Source organism: Neolamprologus brichardi, chromosome 5, assembly GCF_056152115.1.
Source record: "Neolamprologus brichardi isolate AB-2024 chromosome 5, ASM5615211v1, whole genome shotgun sequence".
In the NCBI taxonomy this organism is placed as follows: domain Eukaryota; kingdom Metazoa; phylum Chordata; class Actinopteri; order Cichliformes; family Cichlidae; genus Neolamprologus; species Neolamprologus brichardi.
Window position 1 is genome coordinate 23,950,001 of NC_142108.1, and position 24,939 is coordinate 23,974,939.

Here is a 24,939-nt window from a genome sequence, read left to right on the forward strand (position 1 = left end):
CGCTGTTGTTGCAGCCATTTTACCGTGGAGCGTCGGCAGGCACAGCGACCACCGGAGGATGCCGAGGGAGCACCGTTAAAAGGTAATTCCGCTTTTTTCACGAGCTCTTTAAATTCAATGGGTAATCTTTACATTTCTGACCGTGCAAATGCGTCGGCTAGTGTCTGTCGAGTGGAGGCCCAGCCGGCAGGAGGGAGCTCAGGGAGCCTCAACAACTCGTAGCTGCTCAAAGAGAAGAAAGATCGTTGGGAGAATGTTTGGCGAGCGAAGCTTTCTGCTGCCACTTCGCATATCCGTGCGAAAAATGGCGACGTCTCCTATCAGACTGCTGAAAGTTGTAATATAAGCTTACATGCGGCTTCGTTTGATCCAAGTTTAAGCGCGCTGTAAAAGCAATGTTTTTGTATAAATTTGACTGACTCACGTTGGCGCATTCGGCAAGGGGGCGCACGAGAGCAGCGCGAAGAAGGGGGCGCTCGAGAGCTTATTTACCCGTCGATATTTCCGTTTAATCCTTAACTGGCTAGCATGTGTTCTGTCACTTTTTACTTAATAGGAACAACATTTTGAGCTTCTTTATTCGTTCTAATTAATTAAACATGACTTTAAGTCCATTAGTGTACTGTTGAAAATAAGGTGAGGCTAGCTGAACTTTTGTTTGGGGCAAGTCATGCCCATCACCCAGCAATAAGTTTGGAGCGTTGTCAGTTTCATATTGCTAGCATTCATTTATAGTTTCTTGTAGTCATTTTCCTTTTTAGGCTTACAAAAGTGTGTTCATGCTAAACAGAAAGTAACTTAAGCTTCATGTTACATCTACTGTTTGTAAAAACCTTAAGATATTTGTTTCGAGCAGCTGGTGGGAGGTGAAGTACTACTCCTGCCAGGTGGAATCAAGTTGCAGAGCAATGACACAAGTTCGTACACAAATGTTCAGTTTAACTTCTTTGTTGTTGGGGTTTTTTGTGCTCATTAAATCTACGCTTTAAGTACATCATAACCACAAAGCTCTCAGACATCCTACGTTGTAACCTGACATGCATCTACACATTACATTGCCCCAACCCACAACTGTTATGATTGGTCTTCTCAGTACTGTTGATTCCTCATTTGTTCTTCTGGTGATTTTATGTCACCGTTTTTAGATTTTTATTTTATTTCTTCATTAAAAGAATACAAATGTCTGCCTCAACAGAAAGGCTCTGATAGTAGCGAATTCTTGAAGGCTGGTTGCCAAAAGTAGCTGAAATGTTTGCAGGGAATGTTGAAAGTGGAAATACTTGAGCAGTGAATATAAATATATTTTCTTTAGAAAAATATATACCTGACCACAGCAAAGAGTGGGCCTTAGGCAATTAAAGAATAAGTTACTTAGTCCGGGTTAGGTATTTAAAAACATCTTGGTGAGTGTTAGGATTAAAACTACTCTGAATTAGGACGTTGTGGTTTGGGTTAAAATACTGTCGTCTAGGGCTGCACGATTTTGCATAAAATGAGAATCACGATTTTTTTTTTTTTTTTTGCTTAGAATTGAGATCATGATTCTCTCATGATTTTCTTTTCCAATATAAATATTTATTGCGCTTATTAACTGCACATCAACTTCGTAACAGTTGAGACTGAACATAAAAACAATAAATAAACACAAAAACAATAAATGTCTCACATTTTGTCGTTGTCGCAAAATGTTGTACTGCTTGAAATTCCATCTCCACCGTCGCTCGACACTGCGTGTATAGAGCAGGTAGTGCAACAATAGAAAAATAGTTGCGGGACGGCCCTGTGTAGCGTTTGTCTAGGGTGTTGATCATTTTCCTAAATCCCTCGTTTTGCACAGTATTGATGGGAGCCATATCTTTGGTCAGGTGATAAGTAATAGCCTCTGTAATTTATTTGTGCCTGCGGGAGTTTGACAGGTATAGGGAAGCGCTGTATAAGGTTCCCGTTATTGATGTTTGGGTGGTTGACCGGGACGGATTTTCTCCTGTCACTTTCTCGTCATCCCTGACGTGCTCTCCGTTGTTTTTTCCCTGCTAATTTTAGCAGCCAGCTTCTGTATCACGTGGTATAAGGCTCCGCCCTTGTCATTTGTTGAGCAGGAAGAGTGAGCGCTTGTTTTCATGCAGATTACGTCCCGGATCAAAATGCGGTACAATCGTCGTCGTCTTTTTTTTTCTTTTCTTTTTTTTAATCGTTGTCATTTGGAAATGAGATCGCACATAAGTATGAATTGAGATCACGATTTTCTAACGATTAATCGTGCAGCCCTACTGTCGTCACTACTTGGTGTTGGGAGCTTGTTTTTTATAAATATTTTTAAATAGAGGCGAGATTTCAAGGAAAAATACAGTTCTGTTTTTACTGGGAATTGTTTGACAGTTGTGTTAGGTTGGTATCATGCTAGCTTTACAGACTGAAGTTTGGATTGGACTTAGCTTTTGTTTTTTGAAGGGGTTCCACACAAATGCTAGCTGTGTGGTCACTTCAACACACATGGCACTTGAACGAGCCCTTTTCCACTGACTCGGGTCAGCTTCACATGACTCAACTTGGTTTTTAGTGTTTTCCTTTAGGAGGTACTATCTGGTACATGGTACTTTTGTAATACCTACTCTGCTGGGATTCCAAATGATCTGAGGTAATCCAAAAGTCAGTAGACTGCCGATTTGGTACATGGTGGCAGCATGTGAGCCATGAGTGTGACTGCATTACAAAAATCAAAAGCATTATTTTGCAAACCTGGCAGTGAGGGGACTGACTACACAAAAAAACAAAACAAAACAAAAAACTGTGGTCACTGTCTGACAAAAAGCCATACAACTAGCAGCAGCATTGCCTCGATGTCCTTTATTGCTGTACTGTTCATGTAGATATTTGAATGCTAATCAATAAAATCTAATCAAAATGTCACATAAAAATGACATTGCAGGACTTTAGGTTGCATGTATAATGACCTCACGAACATAATTACAGGGTTCGTACGGGTGCTTGAAATCCTCGAAAATGCTTGAATTTTAATGTTGTCTTTTCAAGGTTTGAAAAGTGCTTGAATTTCAGATGTGGTGCTTAAAAGTGCTTGAAAGTGTAACTGTATTTCATTCACCACAAATAACTATCTGATTGAATAGTTTTCTTATCAGATAGAGAACTAAAATGAGTCGCGAAATGTAAAAGCAACATTTCTCCGCCTGGGCTGCCTTGCGTCAGTTTCAATGTGTGACCCCGCCCCTCCCTCGGCCAATTGGTGATGAGTGCGCTAACATACCTGTAGGTCGCTGTTTTAATGAGTGTTTGATGGAAAACGACAATGGCGGACTTTGCGCTCTCTAGTTGCGTGATAGGTGAGTCCTAGTAAATAATTTTCCAGTACGTGTACGTTACACATGCTATTTTTAAACTTATGATTATTATTATTTTGCTAGCTATCAAACTCGCTGGAGAAATGATTGAAATGCACTGAGTGTGATGCAGTATGGCAGCGCTATTATGAAATATGCTGTGAACTTAACTAACATTACTTAGCAGTAATATGAGTTAATTTACTCAAGTGAAAGCTTTAAACATTAGCCCGATACATAACTAGCCAACTTAAGGCTTTCTGATTAACCCTCTGGGGTTGACGGACCCAGAGTCTCCATTTCAACTTGGGTTGAATGTGCGGACTTCAAACTATATACCAGTTTTTAAATTGTGTTGATAGGCCACGTAAAACCGATGTTTTTTTTCTGATTAAAACAGTGGCGTTTACTCCGGGAAGAAACGGTTAAACCACAGTTTTCTAAGGAGAGTGCTAGCAAACACGCTTTGCTTATGAGTGAAAAAAGAAAAAACTTTCCTTCCCCATTGGTGGAAAAATGTACCATGTCGACCAATCAAAAAATGATATTACAACATGTGGCATTTGGTTGTTTGGGAAGAGGGGGAAGTTTTAGGAGTGACCGGCGAGAGAGAGCGAGTGAGCGAAAGAGAGAGAGAGAGTTTTGATACGTGAGAGATTTGTGACGTTTACTGTGTTTGGAGTCTCAAGTTAGTGTGTAGTGTAGTCGTTTTGTGTGTCAGTTCTACTAGTGAACGTCACAGTTGCTGCAAAAAAGCTACCAAAGGCAGATTGCAGTGTAAATGCTGAGTGACACACCTGCTGTCAGACCTGCAGGTTTATCCCTGTGCTGTTCTCATCGGTCTTATAGTGGACACAAACAATCTTTTGGAGTTGCATAAATAATTTGTGTGCCTTCTTATTTGATGCAGAACACCTGATTGTTCTGTACATAGTTTTAAATGGTTATATAAAAAGAGCCTTGGCTGCATTTTTAGGTAAATAGTACCATATAACTTTGTTGTTTGCAAAGCTTGTGCATATTTTTTAAAAATGTACAATTTCTATTTGCATTACAAGTTATGAAAATGATTCCTTAAACATGCTTGTGGTTTTTACAGTCTAAAATATCACTTTCTACTCGTATTTTAAATTTTGTCTGAATTTAGATAAATTGTGCTGATACAGTTTGTCAAAATGAGAAAATAGCAGATTGGCAAGATGAACAGTTTTTAAAGGTGAAATATAGAGGCCAAATCAAAAGTAGTCAAACAGCCAATTATAGCTTGGACTCCAGAGGGTTAGAGGCTAAAAGCAAAGTTGTCACCAAGTACTGTTTATATTTGTGTGTATTGCTGCAGCTTTTTTCAGTATTAACTTGGTGCCTTTGGGTGAAGTAATGGTAATATGAGGGAGCGATCCATATGGTCACAGAGAATAGCCTCTTGTTTCTGTGCTACCAAAGTTCCCTGGCTTTCATTCAAAATGTGTTTATCGTCAGCACCTAAACATTAAACTACTTAAACATTATAAATGTCTTCAAGCTCACACTGAGGCCTGTGGGGCACTATCAGGCACTGAGACAGTAGACACATTTATGTGTTTTTGTATATGAATATTTCATACTTTAAGGTAGGGGTGGGCAATGTTCCCTCTAAGCTGTGCACGTGCGCAATTGCGCACTGCTGGCACGGTCTCTGCGCACAGAAAATCTGTGTTGCGCACAAAAAATCTAACCTGAATTGAAATTAAAATTAATACTTTAACAATTCTGTTTTGCAGTATTAGTCAGTAAGTGACAGGCTGCTCCCGTATGGGATTAGAACAATGCCACCTTATCCCATAGTCCAGCCAATAATGCGATTCATATTCGCACATACGCAGCTAATCAACGTCGTTGACAGGCTATGACAGCGTCCTTATGTGCCGACACCGGTGTTTTAGCGAGCAAAGCGGCGTGGCTGATGTGGAGTGAAGCCATGTTAATGAAGACGTGTACAAACATTGGAGATGTGAGCAGGACAGATGGAACAACTGACGGGAAAAGTGTGGACTTTATACTAGTTTTTAAATTGAGTTGATAGGCCACGTAAAACCAGAGTTATGATAAAAATATCTGCAATGTTTGGGTTTCTTCCTAAGTACTATCGTTGTTTATATTTACTGCGGGAAGAAACGGTAAAAACGGCGTTTTATAAGAAAAAGCTCAAACACTCTCTGCCTGTGAGCAAAAACAAACCCTACCCCCCTCTACCTTTCCTATTTGTCCAAAAAAGTACCACGTCGACCAATCAAAAAAGGATATGGCAACATGGCATCTAGTTGTTAAGAAACGGGGGGAAGTTTTAGGAGTGACGGTGGTGTTTTGAGATGTGAGACGTTTAGTGCAAATCTTGTGTAGTTAGTGTGTAGTGTAGTCAATAGTTTTGTTGTGTGTGTCAGAACAATGAGGCGACTGCTGAATGTTACAGGAGTGATACATCTCCTGTTGTCAGGCCTGCAGGTATCAGGCTGTTGTTCTCCTTTATCTTATAGTGGACAGAAATAATTTTTTGGAGTGGCACAAATAATTTGTGTGGCATCAGATTTGATGCAGAACAGCTGATTGTTCTGTAGATAGTTTGAAATGTTTATTTAAAAAAAAAACACCTTGGCTGCATTAAAAAAAGCTGCAAAAAACTGAAGAAGTAACTATATAATTAATTGCCCAGCATTGGTCATTATGTACTATATTTTGCAGACAGAGAGTTACAGGACTGTCTCCCAGACCACAGACTCATAATACAAGTCAGAGTTTTATAGAAAAAAGAAAAGAAAGTTGTGTTTTCGAAATTGGAGTTCAGGTTATTTTTTACTTCCAGTAGTGTTAACATGCTACACAGGTCAATGACTAGATTTTTTTTTTTTTTCATTTTCATTGTAAATGGGCTAAAGCAGTTAATTAAAAGTAGTGTAACATAAATGTAAACGCTGTAATTTGATTCTTTTAATAAACCATGAAACTTGGATGGATTTGATGCTGGCGTGACCACAGTGCACACGTCTGATGTCGCTCACAGTGGTCCAAGAGACTGCTCAGGGAGTTTGTGTTCGCTCAGACACGTGAAAAATTAGAGGGAACATTGGGGGTGGGCGATATAAATGATATATGATAGAAACGATATAAAGTTGGCCAACAATAGAGCGGTATAGTCATAATCTCTATCGCGATAGCGCATGTTGATGATGTCATCAAGCTGCACCTGTTTTGGTCGAAAGCATCGCAATGGCTACGACCATTATCATCTGCAAATTATGCCAACAGTCATAGCAAAGAGATGAAGCACTTTTGAAATATGGGGAATCCAAAAACTGCGCTTCCTCCACTTCTATAACATTGATACATTAATGTTGAATTCTCTCGCAGCTGTTCTATGCCCATGTTGTTGCAGTATATTAATAACTAACCTTGTATTGTGGATGAATGATCTCAGTTGTTCTCCTGACTGAAGTTTGCCCCGTGTATAGCATCCTGCTATGCGATTGCATTTGTCCCTGACCACCAGAATCCCTCACGTTAACTTTTATCGAGTGGAAAAAAAGTTGCAGAGAACGGGGGTGTGAGAAGACTCCAAACCTCCCTCCGCAAGCTCATATGTAGTGTTGATGCATGTGTGTTCTAAGGTGCATTTAAAACCCAGGAGGGCATGGAGCTACCTGCTAGAGAGCAGCAGGTAAGCGCATAGCCCCTCCTGATAGCCCTCAGTGTCTACGTGTATTTAAAATTGAGAGGTGGGCAACGACGCCAGGGGTGAGGTGTACACCCTGATGGTCTTTTGGAGTCCGTGTAGCGTGCCCACCCCCAAGATCCTATATGTATGTGTTATGAGAGTGTGAGTAAGTGAGATAAAATTGAGGCACAGGCAGCCAGAAGGGGACAGAGGGGGGGATGCTTCCCCTGCACCCTGGTGACACACCTTTACCCCAAGGCCCTGCATGTGTGGGTGATCGTGGTGGAGCGGGAAGAGGGAGGCAGCTGGAGATTGGGGGGGAGGGGGAGGGAAGGAAGGGAGGGGCAAGTGACCCCTCCCTGGGGCCAGCCAGCTCCCCCGCTGACCCCAGTAGGCACCCCCATACTCCGCAACCCGCCAGGGAAAGGGGGCCCAGGCCCATCCGGACCAGGGCCCAGAACAGAAGCACTGCCCGGCCCCACAGAGCCCGGGACAGCCCACCTGACCCCACCACAGAGAAAACTGCACCCACCCCGTCATCCACTTATCTTCCAGACTACACAAGACAATAGACGTCCAGGCTGAGATCTTCCTCCACCTCTCCTGTATCTCCCCCTCCTGCAGATTTTATTCAGGATGTTAGTTTCTTCCATCTGGAGACGTAGTAGAACCCATCAGCAGTGGTTGTGGAACTCCTATAGACTCGTTAAACCCAGTACCATAAAAAGCTGACTTTCATAAGTATGAAATTTCTCTTCAGATTGCCTTGTTTAAAGTTATGTTAGCGATAGTGGTTAACCCATAAGAAATCTAATGCTGGTATTGATTTTAAAAAAGTGGTGACAGACCAAATTTTTTTTATAGCATTTAAGCAACATTGTCACACATCCCTGAGTGCATCTTGAGTTACAGCTGGTGTATAGGTGACTTACAATGCAAGGCATATAAGCTAATTTGAATTCCCTAAGACTCAAGATTTCTTGTTACAGGACTATGAGATTATAGTTCACTGGCTTTTCTGTGTTGTGCAACCTGGATAAATATGTTTTAACAGAGTCTAGTGATGTTGAAAAAAAAAACTAGTAAAGGATTAATAGTTCTTTCACCTTTTGATGTTTAAGCAAAATTTCTACCAGTTGTTATTTGATGGATCTATAAAATATTTAGGTGCTTTCCAAAACCTTTCATGTTAGTGAGCTGCACAGAGTTTAAAATTTTGTCTGGAAATATTTGGACAGAGTATTACCAAGCATTGAGTTGTCTTCTTTGTAATTATACTTCTCAGTTTCTTATTTTGTTTAGTTTTGTTTTAGGTTTTTTGTTTTAAGGCATATTGTGTCCGGTTGCTTCAATAATTGGTAGTGACCCATGCCATTGTGTGCTTCAGATCATGAGCCAATAGTTTGAATCTTGTAGTGAGTCTTATGCATTTTCTCCAAAGGTCCTCCATTCATGACATACTTGGATGACGAATAATATGTTGTTTGTGTTCTTTCAATAAGTCTTATATCCGCTTCCTGTGGCAGATTTCCTTTTCTAAGCTTCAGTTCCTCTCATGCTCAAGGCTGCCTACCTATGAATATCTGTTGTCTCGTACTAGGGCTGGGTTTGAAAACGATGTGCTCGGAGTCCGGTGTTTTTTGCTGGCTCTAGTGAGCCTTGAACCCCGGTTAGCTATCGAGCTGGTGGGGTAATGGACGTCTCTGAAAACATCACTGCACTTTTGCAAATATGTGATGTCTTGACAAACCGTGTTTGAAGTTTACAAAGCTATATTTTCGTCTGAAAATATGTTGAAAGTTTATTTTGTGATCCAGAAAGAGTAATAAGAGTAAAACTTATAAAAACTAAGTAGCTGACGCAATTGTTGGAAACTGGAATTGGCTGAGCCGCGCTATGAATTCTGGGATAGGGTTGGGCCACGAAGGAAACAACCGACCCACCCTTCAAATCTGGGGAAAAAGAGGATGCATTTGGAGAAGTCTTCACATTTGGACAGTCTTCGTTGCGTCACTATAATGTAATCGGCCTACAAATGCAACCTCCAAAGGATGCAGTCCCTGAATTTGGACACAGCTACGATACCGGAAACAGCTTCTTCTTTGGCGTTTAACGGCAGCTGGCATCCTTGTACATGCAGTGCTGCCATCTTTAGTTTCAGTCCGTTATTACACTCTTAAAATATACTATGACCATGGCTCAGGGGGTTGGGAAGCGCATCTGTAACTGGACGGTCGCCGGTTCGATCCGCGGGCTCTCTGTCCTGGTCGTTGTGTCCTTGGGCAAGACACTTTACCCTACCGCCTACTGGTGTTGGCCAGATCCTGCGTCTTTCAGGATCTTACAAAGCTTCAAATGACCCGTCGAATATTAAATTTGTCTTTTTGATAGTTGACGTTATTGTGACTAATCGTGGCATCCCTCTTACCATAGCAAATTTAAATAATGACCAAGGAAACTTATAAATTTGAAAATAATCAAATGTATTTTTAACAGGACCATCACAATAAAATGAAATAAATCAAGATATTAGGTAATACAAAATTAAGTGCTAGTAGTATTTTAAGCCAAATAATTATGTGCAGATAAAAAAACTAAAACTGGTTTCCGTCCAAAGGTTCACATCCAAAAAAATCCAGTCCAAAATAACAAGTTAACAAAGCTTACAGATGATTGGACATACTCTGAAGTTGGGCTTGATCTTATCTTTGAAACGATATTCCCAGCTGCTGATAACCATTCTAAGATTGTTCTCTGTTATGACTTCAGCTATTTGAGAGTTGCGTGAGCCTCTTTTCGGAAAAAACTCATCTATATGCCCGTACTTAATACTAGTAAGGCAGAATTGCCAAGCAACTTGATTGGGTTTAGGTCAGGCGACTTTGGAAGCACCCCATCACATTCCTTCTTGGTCAAATTGCCCTTACACAACCTGGAGGTGTGTTTGCTGTCATTGTCCTGTTGAAAAATAAATGGTGGTCCAACTAAACACAAACTGATTGGGATGGCATGTCGCTGCAGGATGCTGTGGTAGCCACGCTAGTTTAGTGTACCTTCAATTTTCAATCTCTCCCCAACAGTGTTACCAGCAAAGCACCCCCTTTGGTTGGGTGGAACCAGAGATCTCAAATTTGGACTCATCAGACCCAAGCATAGATTTCCACTGGTCTAATGTCCATTGCTTGGGTTTCTTGACCCAAACAAATCTCTTCTGCTTGTTGCTTTTTGTTACAAGTGGTTTCTTAGCAGCTATTTGACCGTAAAGGCCTGATTTGTGCAGTCTCCTCCTGAACAGTTGATGTAGAGATGTGTCTGCTGCTAGAACTCTGTTTGGCACTTATCTGTGCTCTAATCTTAGGTGCTGTTAACTTCGGATTTCTGAGGCTGGTGACTTAGATTATTTTTATCCTCAGCAGCAGAGGTGACTCGTTGTTAATAATGCTCAAAAGAGACCAAGAAAGGGGTGTTGATGTGTTAGGCAGGAGGTGTTCAGTGATCTTGCCTGGAAAAAAAAACATGTATTTCAGTTCAAGTCAACCCCATATTATTATTATTATTATTATTATTGGGGGTTTTTTTGTTTTGGTTTTCGTTCCCCTGAAATTCTGAAAACGGGTTAGGGTCCTCCGTCTTAATGTACAAAAGGCTTGAAATTCAAATTTCAAAATTGGAGGACACATCAAAAGGCTGACTTCACAACAAATCTTCAGTCAGAGTATCTTTTATCATTCCTCTCAATTCAAACAAATTGTATTTTATATGGTGCTAAATAACCACAGCAGTTGCCTCAGCGTTCTCTATATTGTAAGGTAGAGACCATAAAAGGGTCTTCAGTTGCAGTACTGCTGTAATGTCTACTGTGTGTGAGTGAGAGAGGGTAGTTTTCGCCAAATCTATCTATTCCTGATTGTTAATGTCCTCTTGAGCACTTCGCCCAGGCTGAGCTCTCTGAGGCTTTGTGGTAGCCTATGTCACCATGTTCAGACTCATGCTCCTTCAAAATTGCAACAAAGTGTCTGGGGTTCAGTGCCATGGCTTTGATGAAGCTAACTGTTTTATTTAGTTAATTAAAATGTTGTTGACATAACTTTAGCACTGACTTACAGAACGCCTCCCGCTTATAATGCAAAAATACCAGTTTCGGTTCCGGGTTCCTTTCAGCCACATTATTTTGCATCCGCTTAAAAAGTCTGACATTTTGTCCTATCAGATTTTGACAGCAATCACTTTTAACACCTGCTACTTTGTCCCATTTTTGTTGTTTTGTTCCCTGGATGTGTAAAGGTTGCTTAAACGTACTTGTTGCTTTTGCAGCTTTGCTAGCAAAGGTTTAGATGTCTGTTCTAGGGCTGCCACGATTGGTCGACTAGTCACGATTACGTCGACTATCAAAATCGTCGACGACTGATTTAATAGTCGACGCGTCGTTTGAAGCTTTGTAAGATCAAAAAAGACGCAGGAATAAGTAGTAGGATTTAAGAGTGTAATAACGGACTGAGACAGAAGATGGCAGCACTGCATGTACAAGGATGCCAGCTGCCGTTAAACCCCAAAGAAGAAGAAACTGTGTCCCAGAATTCATAGCGCAGCCCAGCTCAGTTGCCATCAATGGCGGCAGCTAGTTAGTTTTAATATTACTCTTATTATTCTTTCTGGGTCACAAAATAAATGTTTAACATATTTTCAAGCGAGAATGTAACTGTGTAAACTTCAAATATCTGCTCAGTTTATCAAGACACCACATATATTCGGAGACGCCTGTTACCCACTAGCTCGATAGCTAGTCGGGGGCAAGGCTCACTAGAGCCCGTGAGAACACCGGACTCCCAGCAAATCGTTTTCAAACCCACCGCCGTCTTTCGCTACTCCAGTTAAATATATATAAGTCACTTAGATAACTTCAAAATGTTATTGTTTGGCTTTTTTTTAGTATTTTATTTGTTCCTGAGTAAATCGGTTTGGCTGAGATTAAAGTTATATTTTTTACACAGCTGAATAAACGTCAAGCAGATAACTGATTATCAGAAGTATGAGATGCTCGAGAATATACTCCGGTGTCCCGTTATATTTTAGATAGCAAGGAGTTTATTAAACTTCACCGAAACAATCTGCAAATTTCATTAAAATTTAATAAACTATCATCTTGTCTTTATTTTTAGTTAGCACATACCTTAAACACTTAAAGCTGTAAGCTAATGATAGTTATATAAGAGCAGATGCTGCTGGTGCAATAAGCTGTACGTTTTACGTCCAATGGATGCATGATCTGATTAGTCGACTAATCGCAAAAATAATCGGTGACTAGTCGATTATCAAAATAATCGTTTGTGGCAGCCCTACAGTCTACTAAAGCACATCCAGGGTGTGCTTAGATCGTGTATTAGATTCCTCTTCTTCTTCCTTTTCTTTTTCTTTTTTTTTCTTTTTTTTTTTGGTTGTTGTTTCTGGTAGAGGTTTGATTTTTTATTTTTTTTTATTTTTTTATTTTTTTTTGTGAGTTGGGCTTGGTTATATATTTAGGGTATATTTTGTCTCCGATGTAACTTTGATTTGGAAACTAAGATTTGGAAAATGCTTAGAAATATCAAGCTCTGCTTTATAACTTAACATCTTAATCTTTCAGTTCACTATTTTTCCACAAGAGATAACTGTTGGAATTGGATTAAATACTAGTATTGGAGCAAAATACCAATTTTGGTATTTTGAAGACAAAGAAAGCACATCAAATGTCTGTCACAATTCTGTTTGAAACTTGGTGGCTTTTCATTAAAACGTCAGCTGAACACATTGTCTAGGTCCTCAGAGAAACAAAGTAAGTTTCAGGGGACTTGCAGCCAACTAAAGCATTTCAAGTCAATCGCTCTGGTGTTGAACCATTGAGATAGAACTGGAGAAAGTTACATAATACCCGAGGTTAAAGGCATTTCAGCACTTTTAGTAATGCACCCTGCAGTTTAAAAAAGAATGTGTTTTTTGTTTTTTGTTTTGCTTTTTTTTTTTTTTTTTTGTCAACTAATTTAAGAGTTTCTCATGTAGTTAAAAACTTAAGTCATTGCAGTTGCTTGATGACCTTTGCTACATGTTGTTACTGTTTACTGTCTCTATAGAGATCGACAGACCACGTGATTCCAGCACTGGTAACCATTAATTCTGCGGTTTTAATCCATACTTGCATTTTATTTGCCCCAGAAACAGTTATGTACAAAACGAAGGAGAACACGGCAGGTCCGTACAAAGACTTGATGAAAAGGCAAAAAAAAGCAAGAGGAAAAAAATCAAAGGAGTGAAACGGTTAGACCCATACGAGCATACAAAGTGGACTAAAGACACGTGCTGCCCAACTTTCATCACGCATATATTTATAATTATGTGGTCCTAAGTGTGAGTGCATACACTCACAAAATGTAACTTCAGATCCCTGCAACAAGCCCAGGTCCAGTTTACTTTGGCGATTCACAGCTGTTGTTAAATTTTTTTCCCGTTTGCGTTGGCCTGTACAGGAGATAATCTATTTGTCGTTTCAGGTTGTTGTATTACACAACATTTTCAGATCCAATAGAAATAAAATAAGTGTTTCGTAATTCATTCAATTTATTGTCTTTATTTATGACTGCCATTATTGTTTCATTCTATTATAGAATCTTACAAGAAAGAAGCAAAATTGTATTCCTTCATGCTTTATTAGCTGCTTTGTTGAAAAACAAATCAACAATGCAAAGAAAATAATAAAATAAATAACCATATCAAAACAACAAACTCAAACAGTTATTCATCACTTGATTGCTTCAGTACAACACTTGGGCACATATATGCGTGACTTTTCGTGGCTGTTTTGATATCGTTCTCTCTCTTAACCGATCAAATCTCGCTGTGGTAGCAGTTTTAAACTCGGTATGACCCAGGTTGATAGAGGGCGCCCAGTCTGGATCGCATTCCAGCATTTTGTATGCTGGTTTTCCTACAAAACACAACAAACATTAGCCTGCAAAGCCACAGTAAACAAAGCAGCATAGTGCAACGAATTCAATTCAGATCAATATAAGACTTATTTGTAACCTACATCAACAATTATGTTATGATAAATTACGTAATAACTACAACAAAAGACTTAACTTTGTGGAAATGCTTGGAGCAGACTAACATGTGAGCTGGAGTGTGCTGGAACGTTATATTTGGTCTTCGAATGGCTGCAATCCAGGCCATCCTTCGGTTCTTTGTTACTTCGGACACAAGGCTTGAACAATTTTTCTTCCACGACAGAATCCGATAAAAAACTCTTTACCCGTCGGCTTCCCACGGCTATTACAGTTAATAATATAACAGCTTCTTGCCATTCTTTGTTTCTTTTTTATCGCTGTGTGACTGTTTTCTTGTGAAAGCCTGCGTGCGCTAGTACCACTTGCCACTCGTACCTACAATCCTTTTGCGGTTTTGACGTCACGTTTTCGATCTCTACAGGGTATTGTGGTGGGGGTAGGGTGGGGTAATGCATGAAAAAAACATTAATGTGGACCCCCAAAAGCTACTTAGTTTTTAATATTACTCTTTCTGGGTCACAAAATAAACTTTCAACATATTTTCATGCCAGAATGTAGCTGTGTAAACTTCAAATATCTGCTCAATTTATCAAGACACCACATATTTGCAAAAGTGCTGTGACTTTTTCGGAGACATCTGTTACCCCACTAGCTCGATAGCTGGCCGGGAGGTCAAGGCTCACTAGAGCCAGCGAGAACAGCAAACTCCGAGCACCAGAGGTGGGAATCACCATACATCCCCCGATACGATATTATCACAATACTTAACGCACGATACGATATTATTGCAATTTTTAAAAATATTTTGCGATATTCCGATTCTGTACATAAAGGTAAACTTTATCAATATTCATATCTAATATCAAAGTCTCACACTCAGTCTTTCTCTCATTTCAGTCAGTTTTATTGTTGACAAACTGAACGGTTTGTATTACAGTCTAGTCCAACTTAACTGAATGCAACCATCTGGTACAATTATAGCTATTCTGAACTATGCAATTTATGAAAACTATGCAGCCCATTCAGCAACTGAAGAATTTGAAAGTAAATTAAAACAAAATATAATTTTACATTAAATAAAAAAGTTTTAAACCTAATTAAAATAAAACATGTCTTAAATTAAAATGGGTAAACTGTCATGTTTATTGCTGCCAAAAAAAAAGGTAAACACATTTGGACAGAGAAGGAATGTCAGGATTCTTGCTCAGAAAAAGGAGCTGATCAACATGCTCTGAAGTCAGAGTCCACAAAAAATTGTTTGTAACAAAATATCAATTTCTGCTGTCCCTGTATCGATACATTATTAGCAAACAAAATATCACGATACTACACAGTATCGATTTTTTTCCCCTCACCCCTACCGAGCACATCGTTTTCAAACCCCCCCCCCCAGGTCATTTGCTACTCAGGTTAAACATGTTATATAAGTCACTTAGATAACTTAAAAATGTTATTGTTTGGCTTTTATTCAGTGTTTTATTTGTTCCTGAGTAAATCGGTTTGGCTGAGATTAAAGTTAGTTTTCACACAGCTGAAGAAACATCAAACAGAAAACTGATTAAACAGAAGTGTGAGATAGTAGAGAATTTACTCCAGTGTACTGTTATATTGTAGGGAGCAGATGGCTGAGTTTATTAAACTCCACCGAAACCATCTGCAAATTTCATTAAAAGTTTAATAAACTATAATCTTGTCTAGGGCTGTGCGATATGACCAAAATCTCATATCCCGATATAAGAATTCTATCGTCCCGATAACGATATAAATCACAAAAATGTAACATTTTCTGTAAATTCTGTGAATCTTGGGCAGCTCGACTTGCGGGAAGTGTTTCCAGCTGGAGTCGAGTGTTTTAACAGATGCATGAAACTATACATTTTTAGACACAAGTTGTAATGGCCGCCGTTTTCTTTGTAGTATTTATTAGAGTATTTATTAGTAGTAGAGTATTTATTACACGGCGTGCTGCGGGGAAAAGCCTGTTCTAATGTTTGAGTCTAAGGTTTATTTTTTAGCACCTGGCGGCTCTTTTTTACTTCTCATCCGTAAATAATCTGCTCTTTCATGTGATTCAGTTTATTTTGAAAAGTCTCAACAGGACCTTGAGCTTTATTGTGAAAGGTTTATGTGGAACATAAACAAGCGGGCACGCGATGGTGTTACCGTCGTTGTTGCTAACCAAAACTCATAAAAACAGTCGCTTGTCCGTCCATAGTGTGGTTATATAAAATATAAGAAAAAGAGAGCACTTTAAGAAATTATTATAGCCACTACAGTGACCATCAAAACGATGAAAAATATTGCCGTAAACAGTTTATTTTGCAACACCACGAAACAAACGATAGCGTAAAATGAAACGATAGAAGTTTTTATATCGTCATCCGATATATATCGTTATATCAAACAGCCCTAATCTTGTCTTTATTTTTAGTTAGCACATACTTAAAGACTTAATGGTAATGATAAACAGGTAATGACACCCAGGTAATGATAGTTATATAAGAGCAGATGTATGCTGGTGCAATAAGCTGTACATTTTACATCCAATGGATGCAAGTTGACTAATAGCAAAAATAATCAGTGAGTAGTCAGCTGTCAAAATAATCGTTTGTGACATTCCTACTGTTCAGTATAAGAGAAAGTTTTACTAGCTCGTTGAGCTGGAAGGGGGTCTAGAAGAACACCTGAAGAAGATTTTAGATTTTTGCAGCTTATACTTTACATACTGAATATAAAAGTCCCATAACGTTACATAAATACGTTGTTTGTTTGTTTTTTGGAATATATGACTTCTTAAAGTTAGTCTTTGTTACGTGTTACTTCAAAAATCTTGTTTTAATTTTTTGGGTTTCACATACTCAACCACAACTGACATCTTTTATTTATTATAGTGTTGGTGAATAAGATTATTTTTTGCTCCATATCATTCCTCTTTGGGTGGCACCACAATTTTTCTATTCTGTATACAGGAAAAACATGTTGTCATCAGTGCAATGAATTCTGTAATAAGTATGACAAATAAGGGTTTTTCCTGGCTCAGGATGGCCCTTTGGTTAGTGACTGTGCACATCAGACTATTAAGCATGCTTAAACATGCCCTGTGGTGCATTTTTTGACAAATTTTTTGCATTGTGTCCATCATCAGCAACTACACACAAGTGCTACATGATAAATTACAGTGATATGCTTCATCCTTGGCAAAGCTAAAGGAAATACTCATTGTCAATATTATATTGCAGTCCAGGGTGAAAATAAACTATACAACTGTACTTAAAATCACTGCAAAGATGCTCAGAACTGCCACAAAAGGCCAGAATCACCAATGAAACGCTCAGAAAATGAGACTAAGAACCCACTCTGAAAACTTAAAAAGTATTTGCAGATGTATAAAATTTAGGTCTTAATTGGTCAGTTTTTGCTAACTTGTTACATATCTCACAGAAATACTGTATTTTCCATTACCAGTGTTTTTTTGCACCTATAAGTGTTATTAGTAACCTTTTAGAAAGTGTTGTTAGCATGCAACAGTTTGCATATCAAAGTACAGATAAGCTTAAGCAAAACTGAAGCTGATGTTAAGGTGAGGTTGATAAACACAGTTGGCAATTTGGTAGGACTTGTTTCAGTGAAACAAGGTCTCATGTGTTTAACCTAGATGAGTAACTACCATGTAGCAAGCAGTGGCAAGTCAGAGCTGTAGAGCTGACTATTAAAGAAAGAAAATGGGCTGGTGTTTGATTCAGCATGCAGCAGTCATTATTATTATTTCAGTAGCCTTGTTAGACCATAGTTTGCAGTACCAAAACACATAAAATTGCTCTCAAGCTGATGGTAAATCGCACATTTCTGGAATGTGGGTATAAATTTAGTCACTTGGAAGCAAATGGTTACAGAGGCTGACAGCCTTTAGCTGTGTTCTAAGAGGTTTTAATCACTAGGTGCCAATAAAAGCGACATAATTTGTGTTCCTTCCACTGTACACCTACAAAAGAAGCCCAAACAGTATTTTGAATTATCATGATAATTATTTTGAATTTTAAATCCTATTCTTCTATTTTATCTACCTAACAAAGAAAGAAGGACAAAAGACAAATTGTAGAAGAGAATTGGAGATGAATAATAACTAATGATTAAATGGAGAGTCACAGGACAGCCAGTAGCCTAGGCTTTGCAGTGTCATTAGGGGAGAATTCAGAGTTACCTGAACCAGTGCTAACTACATGCTTTATGGAAAGGGGATGTTTTAAGCCTGTCTTCATGCTTGCTCAATCATCCAGGTAAGGATGTATAAAAAAAAAAAAAGTTGAATCTGTTCATCTGGATGTAGTGTTTTCAGTGGAGAAACGTTTCGTCTCTAGTCCAAGTAACTTCTTCATTCTAGTAACTTGACTGAAGACAAAGTGACTCCCACTGAAAGAAGTGCTCTCTTGGGGTGATATGATACTATGAGGACTTTAAGATAAGATGGGACCTGATTATTCAAGACCTTGGATGAGTTAAGAAGGATTTCTTGATTCGATTATGGATTTAACAGGGAGCCAATAAAGAGACGTCGGTATCGGAGAAATATGATCGCTTGATGGTCCTTCTCAGTACTCTTACTGCTGGCCAAGGTAATGCCATCCAGAATAAGAATAGGACACAAAGATTTTTGGCCAAGAATAATGACTTAAGTTTTTTGTGAATTTAAAAAAATAACTTGCATTAAAAAATTATAAGTCATCCAGGTTTTTGTTTTAACGACATACTGGGAGTTTAACTAATTGGTGTGTGTCGTCTGGGTTCATGGATAGATAAAGCTGCGAGTCGTCTGCATAGTAATAAAATATATGGCATGCCTTCTGATAACACTGCTAAAGGGAAGTGTTACCTCGATCCTGGTGAAGACCATTGTGGAATTTAATTAGCCTTATGTATTTTAAAAAAGGAGGGGGAAAAAAAGACTTATTCGAGATCATTAGATCAATATCATTCAAAACAGTGAAGTACCTTTAAATACCTACAGCACAGAGCGGAGTCCACTCTGAGGCTATGAGATCATTTAAGCTTCACTATGGTGAGATCTACTGCCAGCTTGAAGGCCTGTGGTACGCACTGGATTAATATAAAGAGGTTGAGCATATGTAAGCTTGAAGCATTAATTAATAGTAGGACGTCTTTGAGCAGTCTCAAAGGAATGGGGTCTAAAAGGCACATTAATTGTTTGGAGGAAGTAATTGCTGAAGTAACTACTGAAGTTAACTCAAAGAGAAACCTACAGTTGTTATATTTTTCCAGTGATGAATAGTAAGATGTTCTAGCTCTACGGAGGACTTTTGCAGTGTAGTAGCAGTTCAGGGTTGAAATGGCACATTAGCATGAGAGCGCAGATGTTTCTCTGCTAGACAAATGTACTGCACTGTTGAGAGCTGTTGCATGAAGAAAGAATGATATCCTGTCTTAGTGGCAGCGGGAAGTGAAACCACTTTCTTTAACACTTCAAGCACTAACTCTTCATTAAACAAGTGTTCAATTCAATTTTATTTATATAAAATTATATCAAATCATGTTTTTAATGTTGTATCATAATTTTTGGTTGAAATTATTAAATTACACCACCTCAGCTGATAAACACATTTAAAGTTCTCCGTTTAAGGAGCCAGGTGGAAACTATTACATGGCATGACCCATATACACCATTTGGTCTCATTGCTATAGAATAGCAGTGTCTAGTTCTTTTCAGAAAACACAATGTACAAGTACAGTAGTATTTCTACGAACTGGGTGTGTTCACAGAAATATGTTGTTTCTGACTAACTGCTTTTGCTATGTAGTGCTGCAGATAAATTGTTTGGCCATTTCACATCTTGAAATATTGTAAACCTTTATTTATTCGTATTAGGTTTTTTTTGTTTTGTTTTGTTTTGTTGTTTTTTTTGGTCTGTCTTTATGCCCTGGTTTCCAAAGTGCATAACGAGGCTTGATCTGAAGAGGTATAAAGGTGGTAAGGTGGCTCTGAAGGTTGATATTGTCTAATAACGAGCCAGCTCTCAATATTTGCTGTTCCAGCTGTAGAGGGATGTCTGATTACACTGCTGCTGTCAGTAAACTGACTTCTCCCTCAAGCATTAATCTGCCTATTAAAAGTCTCCAGCCCATGTGTTCGCAGCTGCAGCAGTACATACTGATGTTAACATTTTATGTTCAGGCGCCTCTTATCAAAACATCTCACTGTGAGCTCAGCTGCAGGAGTCCGAAGGTCACAGCATCCAGGCCCAGGAGATAGCACAATTGTAGATGACTTCCCATGCATGGACAGTACAGAATCTAAACCATGTACAGATGATAAAGACGATGCAGCATTTGCAGTTGTTGTAGTCAGTTTGCCCCAGTTTAAGACTGGGGGGGGGGGGATAAAAACGGCGTGAGAACCAGCAAGATGAATTGTAAAATGCCCAGGGTTGTTCTCGCTCCTCAAAATCAGGCAAATGCTGCAAAACTGATCGACAGCATATGATCAGTTTTGCAAATAATGAATAAAGTCAAAATTATTTAACAAACCAAATTTGGCATTGTCCAAACTAAGTGACCTAATTGTATTTACAAAGACTTGGATTATTAATTCAGTGGTACTAGAAGTTTCCAAATTTCTTTAAACTCTTTTGCTGTCAGTGATCATGTTTATATGTAGCAGCAACCTCTCACAATAAAATGGAGATGTCCAAGGAGATGTTGAAGATCTAAAATGTATGGTATAAATATTTATATTAAAGCCTGACATTGCTTTATCATTAAAGTACGTGATGGCTAAACCTTCAATCTTTTAATGGTGCCAGTAATAGGTTTTACAGACCATTTATAGGGATTTAATGTAATTGTAATGGAAACACAGAGACAAGAGCATAATTTTAATTTTGGCAGTATTGCGCAGAGAAAAGAGAGCTCTACATATTTGTTTGATGGGCAAGTTAACATATATTTTCTGGTCAAAAATGATGTGGAGTAGGACTTGAGGCATTGATCTGTCTGTATGGGTTATAATTCTTGAATCATTGTTTTCTGCAATTTGTTTTGACCAAATGTGGTAATTTTTTTTCTCCTGACAGAATTCAAGTCATGGCTTATGAGGCACAATGTTCCACGGTCGGCCGGCCATTGGCGTTTGCTAATGAAGAGCGGAGGGCTGTTCATTCCTGGTCCCGGATTTCATCAGCAGGACATAATGTCCTCCTAGATGCTTTGAAGATTCTCAGCCCAATGTCCCGTGACCTTTCAAGCACTGAGGAGCTTGTCGCCTTCCTGCAGGAGCTAAGTGAGGAGGGTCACAAGCCCACCGTGCTTCGCAGCAAGGATGTGTATGACTACCGGTCGTGCACAAGCCAACCCCTGACTGAGGACATGCTGAGACCACCAAACAGGAATGTCAAACCCACAGCTAAGAGGCGGAGGAGAAGGCCTCTGACCAAGAAGAGGGAAGTTCACCCATCCTGGAACACCTCTGAGAGGAGCAACCCCAGGATTCAAGGCATTCGCCCTCCAGAACCATTGGTGGACCATCGCATCATTGTTTGTAGCAGGACACCCAGTCGGATTGTGGCAAATTCAAATGTGGACATGCAGCCGTGCCTCAGACTGACCAGTATTGAAGGTCTATCTGGCTTCCACACAGCCAGACTCCAAATCCACACTACTCCACACTCATCCTCTGAGGTGGCCTCTAGTGGCTTTTTACAGCAACAGTACCCGCCAGCGATTTCAGGAATACCTTCTCAGCCTTCTCAGAACGGTGGCGGGGCACCCACCAAAGCTGTGGCCTTGTTCAGCCAGAAGACTCTGTCCTGCCCTATCCGACTAGATGGTGCTCTAATTGGAGACTCTGCACCGGTTTTGTATGCTAATGGTCGGGCATTCCCACAGACTGACACAGAGCTGACCAGCAATGGCTGGAGGAGCAATGGGCTCCATAGAGACGTTCATGGCCCCAAGGATCTGAACAACCCAACCCGACAGAGAAATAGTTGGAAGGACAAGAAAAGTTTTAGAGGGAAAGTGATAAAGGTAGATGACTCTCGGTCTGTGGAAGAGGCCTGCAGAAAAGCGCAGAAGATTCTACAGGTCAACCTTTCCCCAGTGATTCAGATCCAACCTCTCAACCATGTGCTGAGAGGCTTCAGATACCAGAACAAGTGACAATTCCTGTTTCTTATAGCAGATTTTAGTATTTTACAGTAGCCTCCACCGGGAGGTATCCGGTGTTGAAGATGGACAAGATGTTGGTCTGTTTGTGGAACTGCTGGTTCCTGATGGAGACATCTGGGATTTAAAGGCATTTGAAGTTAGGTGGTGTTTTCCTAGCAGGCTGGGAAATGACTATTGGCCAAATGCTGGTACATTTTCACTGTTGATGTTTGTTTATGCTACGCAACACTTCAACCAAACATCCTTCTTTGCTTTGAGTTGTTTGGGACATAAGTGAGCTTGTACCAGAATCAGCACCTTTAACGGTGTAGAGTATTTAAACTCATTTGAAGTAGAGCGCCATTTTTTTTATAAAGGTTGTTTCGTCTTACTTTTTTGTTTCCAACTTGCTATGTCTCTCTGCAACACCACTGGAAAGAAGGAAAAAAGTGAAGCTAGTGCTGGGACAACCACCGCTGTTTAATTTCTATAAATAAACTAAATTAAAGGAGGGGAATTGTGTCTTCCTTCTGTGAAGTTTTTGTTTCTGCTGGAAATCAGGAAGGTGTTCTGTGCATGAGTACAGCATTGAACCAAACATTTAAAACTAGAGTCCATCACAAAGTGTTCCTTAGGTTTAGAGAATCAGTAAACAAAAATAAAATGACCATTAAATAATCTTTGTCTTAAAATGACAAAATATGAATTGGTTGAAGAAAATGAGTATGGAAGAGTTCTCAGGTCTTGTTATCAGTCTTTTTGAAGGTACCGGTAATAGTGATATCCAGCTTCAAAGTTTATTCTAACTTTGCATGGTTCACAGTTCAAAATAATAAAAATAATTGAGTTATTTATTACACTGAGCATTTGTGCACTATCTGAAACCAGCCAGTTTACCTAGATGGTTTGTAAGCCATCTTTCTTCTGATTGGCTGCCTTTCACATAGTTGGCAAAACTATTACCCACTCACATCTAACTTACTGTGATAACAGCCGAAGCTGGGTTGGAGATGGCCTTATAAGGACATTCTCTCTCACTTACATCAAAAAAAGCCAAGAGTAGAATCATCTTGGTGTACTGGGATTAAATAAAGGGATTTTTTTTTTTTTTTTTTGAATGTTTGATCAGGTTAAATTGAGCATGTAATGGTGTAAACCTATGATAGCAAATGAGAAAAAGCATAATAATTCCACACAGATTTCTGATAGTAAAAAGAATTCAAGCTTAAATTTCAATATTTTCTCATGTTTTCTAAATTTAAAACCCAGGTTATACAACTTGATTTATAATTTTTAATTAATAATTTCATTTCCTCTACTTCATAGTGTGTGGCTCTGGTTTATACCCATGAGTTAAAACCATTTCACATGAGGGGAAAAAAAATAAAAAAAATATCCAATGCATGTACTCAGGATCAGCTGCTGCTCCAGTTTCCTGTTTTCCAGTACCTAACAGGCAGAAAACAGAGAGGAGTCCTGATGGAACACATTTGTTTGACTGAGTTGGAGACATTTGTGGTGGAATCTGTTTACTTGAGTGGCAGGGCAGTTTGTTTCCTGTCCAGTATTACAGAAAGTTTGATCTACTACCAGAACTCATTTGTTCTGTATTTTGTTGAGCTGAATTTGCCCAATTAATGATTTTTTTTTTTTTTTTTTTTTAAACTTCCAGCTTTGATTTGAGTGATGTCGTCCACCTTCTGACTAAACAAAATGCACTTTGACAGTGTGCCAGTGCTTTACTGTCACCTGTTCCTGACACGGAAGTCTTTAATGTTCTTTTCCGCTGCTTCATTTAGAAGATATCTGAAAATCTGATTTCTTTTAACTCCACACTGGTTTCCTCTACAGGTGCTAATCTTCCAAAGGTGGTGCTGAACAAAAAGATTAGCGCAGCATAGTTTCTTGTCTTCTTAGTCAACTTGATGCATTTAAGAGCAGGAACTTCCTGTTGAGGGACTGATAGTTCGTCTGCCGGGTGGGATGAGCACGCCAAACCGCCTTTTGTGCTTTTCAAAGGGTTTCTACTGTGAGCAAGTAAGGAATCTGTTTTCATGTTAGTTGTGACAAACATCTGTATTTCCCTCCAGAAATCCACATTCCACTAGACAAATATTGTTGCGTGCCAACTTTAAAAAAAAAAAAAAAAATCAGTTTGATATACATAAAAGATCTTAAAGTCAGTCTCCATAGATTTTCTGAAGCTTTTAGTGAACGCAAGACCATTAAATGAAGCTCCAAATCCAGAAAATGTAACTTAAATTCCACTGTCTGGCTGTACAATCCCAAGAAAATAGACAAATTTAATCTCCAGCCCAGTAAATAATGCCAGTCTTTGGATTTCCAAAACACTGATGTTCAAATGCTGTTTTCTTATGTGGGATCTGTAGCAGAAAGAACACATTAAATTTGATGATTGATCTAGAAATATGTAATTTAGGTTACAAAGTAAGATTGATGAATTGGAAACATCCCCACGTTGTTTGAACTGAGACCACATCTGCTGTTTAGCGTCTGTCTTTGCAGATTACCCACATCTGTCCTGGTGAACCTTTTGTTCTGGGAGTCTCAGTTTTGTTGTACCCCCTCGCAATTGGTCTGTCTTGCTCATGCCCTTTTCTGGATCTGCTTTCTGTTAGTCTTGTTTGTGCAACACTTGTATAATATTGTATTTCCTACATGAACTTTGAAAAAATGTTTTTGTTCAATAAAACTGATC

At 39.1% G+C, this 24,939-nt stretch overlaps 1 protein-coding gene across 1 annotated transcript in view; it reads left to right on the top strand.

The window, feature by feature from the left end:
- The window catches only part of ccdc71 (coiled-coil domain containing 71), a 25,136-nt gene extending 197 nt beyond the window's left edge, over window positions 1-24,939 (top strand). Inside the window, exons 1-2 of the mRNA XM_006782975.2 lie at window positions 1-82; window positions 21,149-24,939. The exon at window positions 1-82 is cut by the window's left edge and continues 197 nt beyond it. Coding sequence (XP_006783038.1) covers window positions 21,159-22,232 — 1,074 coding nt within the window. The 5' untranslated portion in view covers window positions 1-82; window positions 21,149-21,158 and the 3' untranslated portion in view covers window positions 22,233-24,939. The remainder of the gene's footprint in view (window positions 83-21,148) is intronic.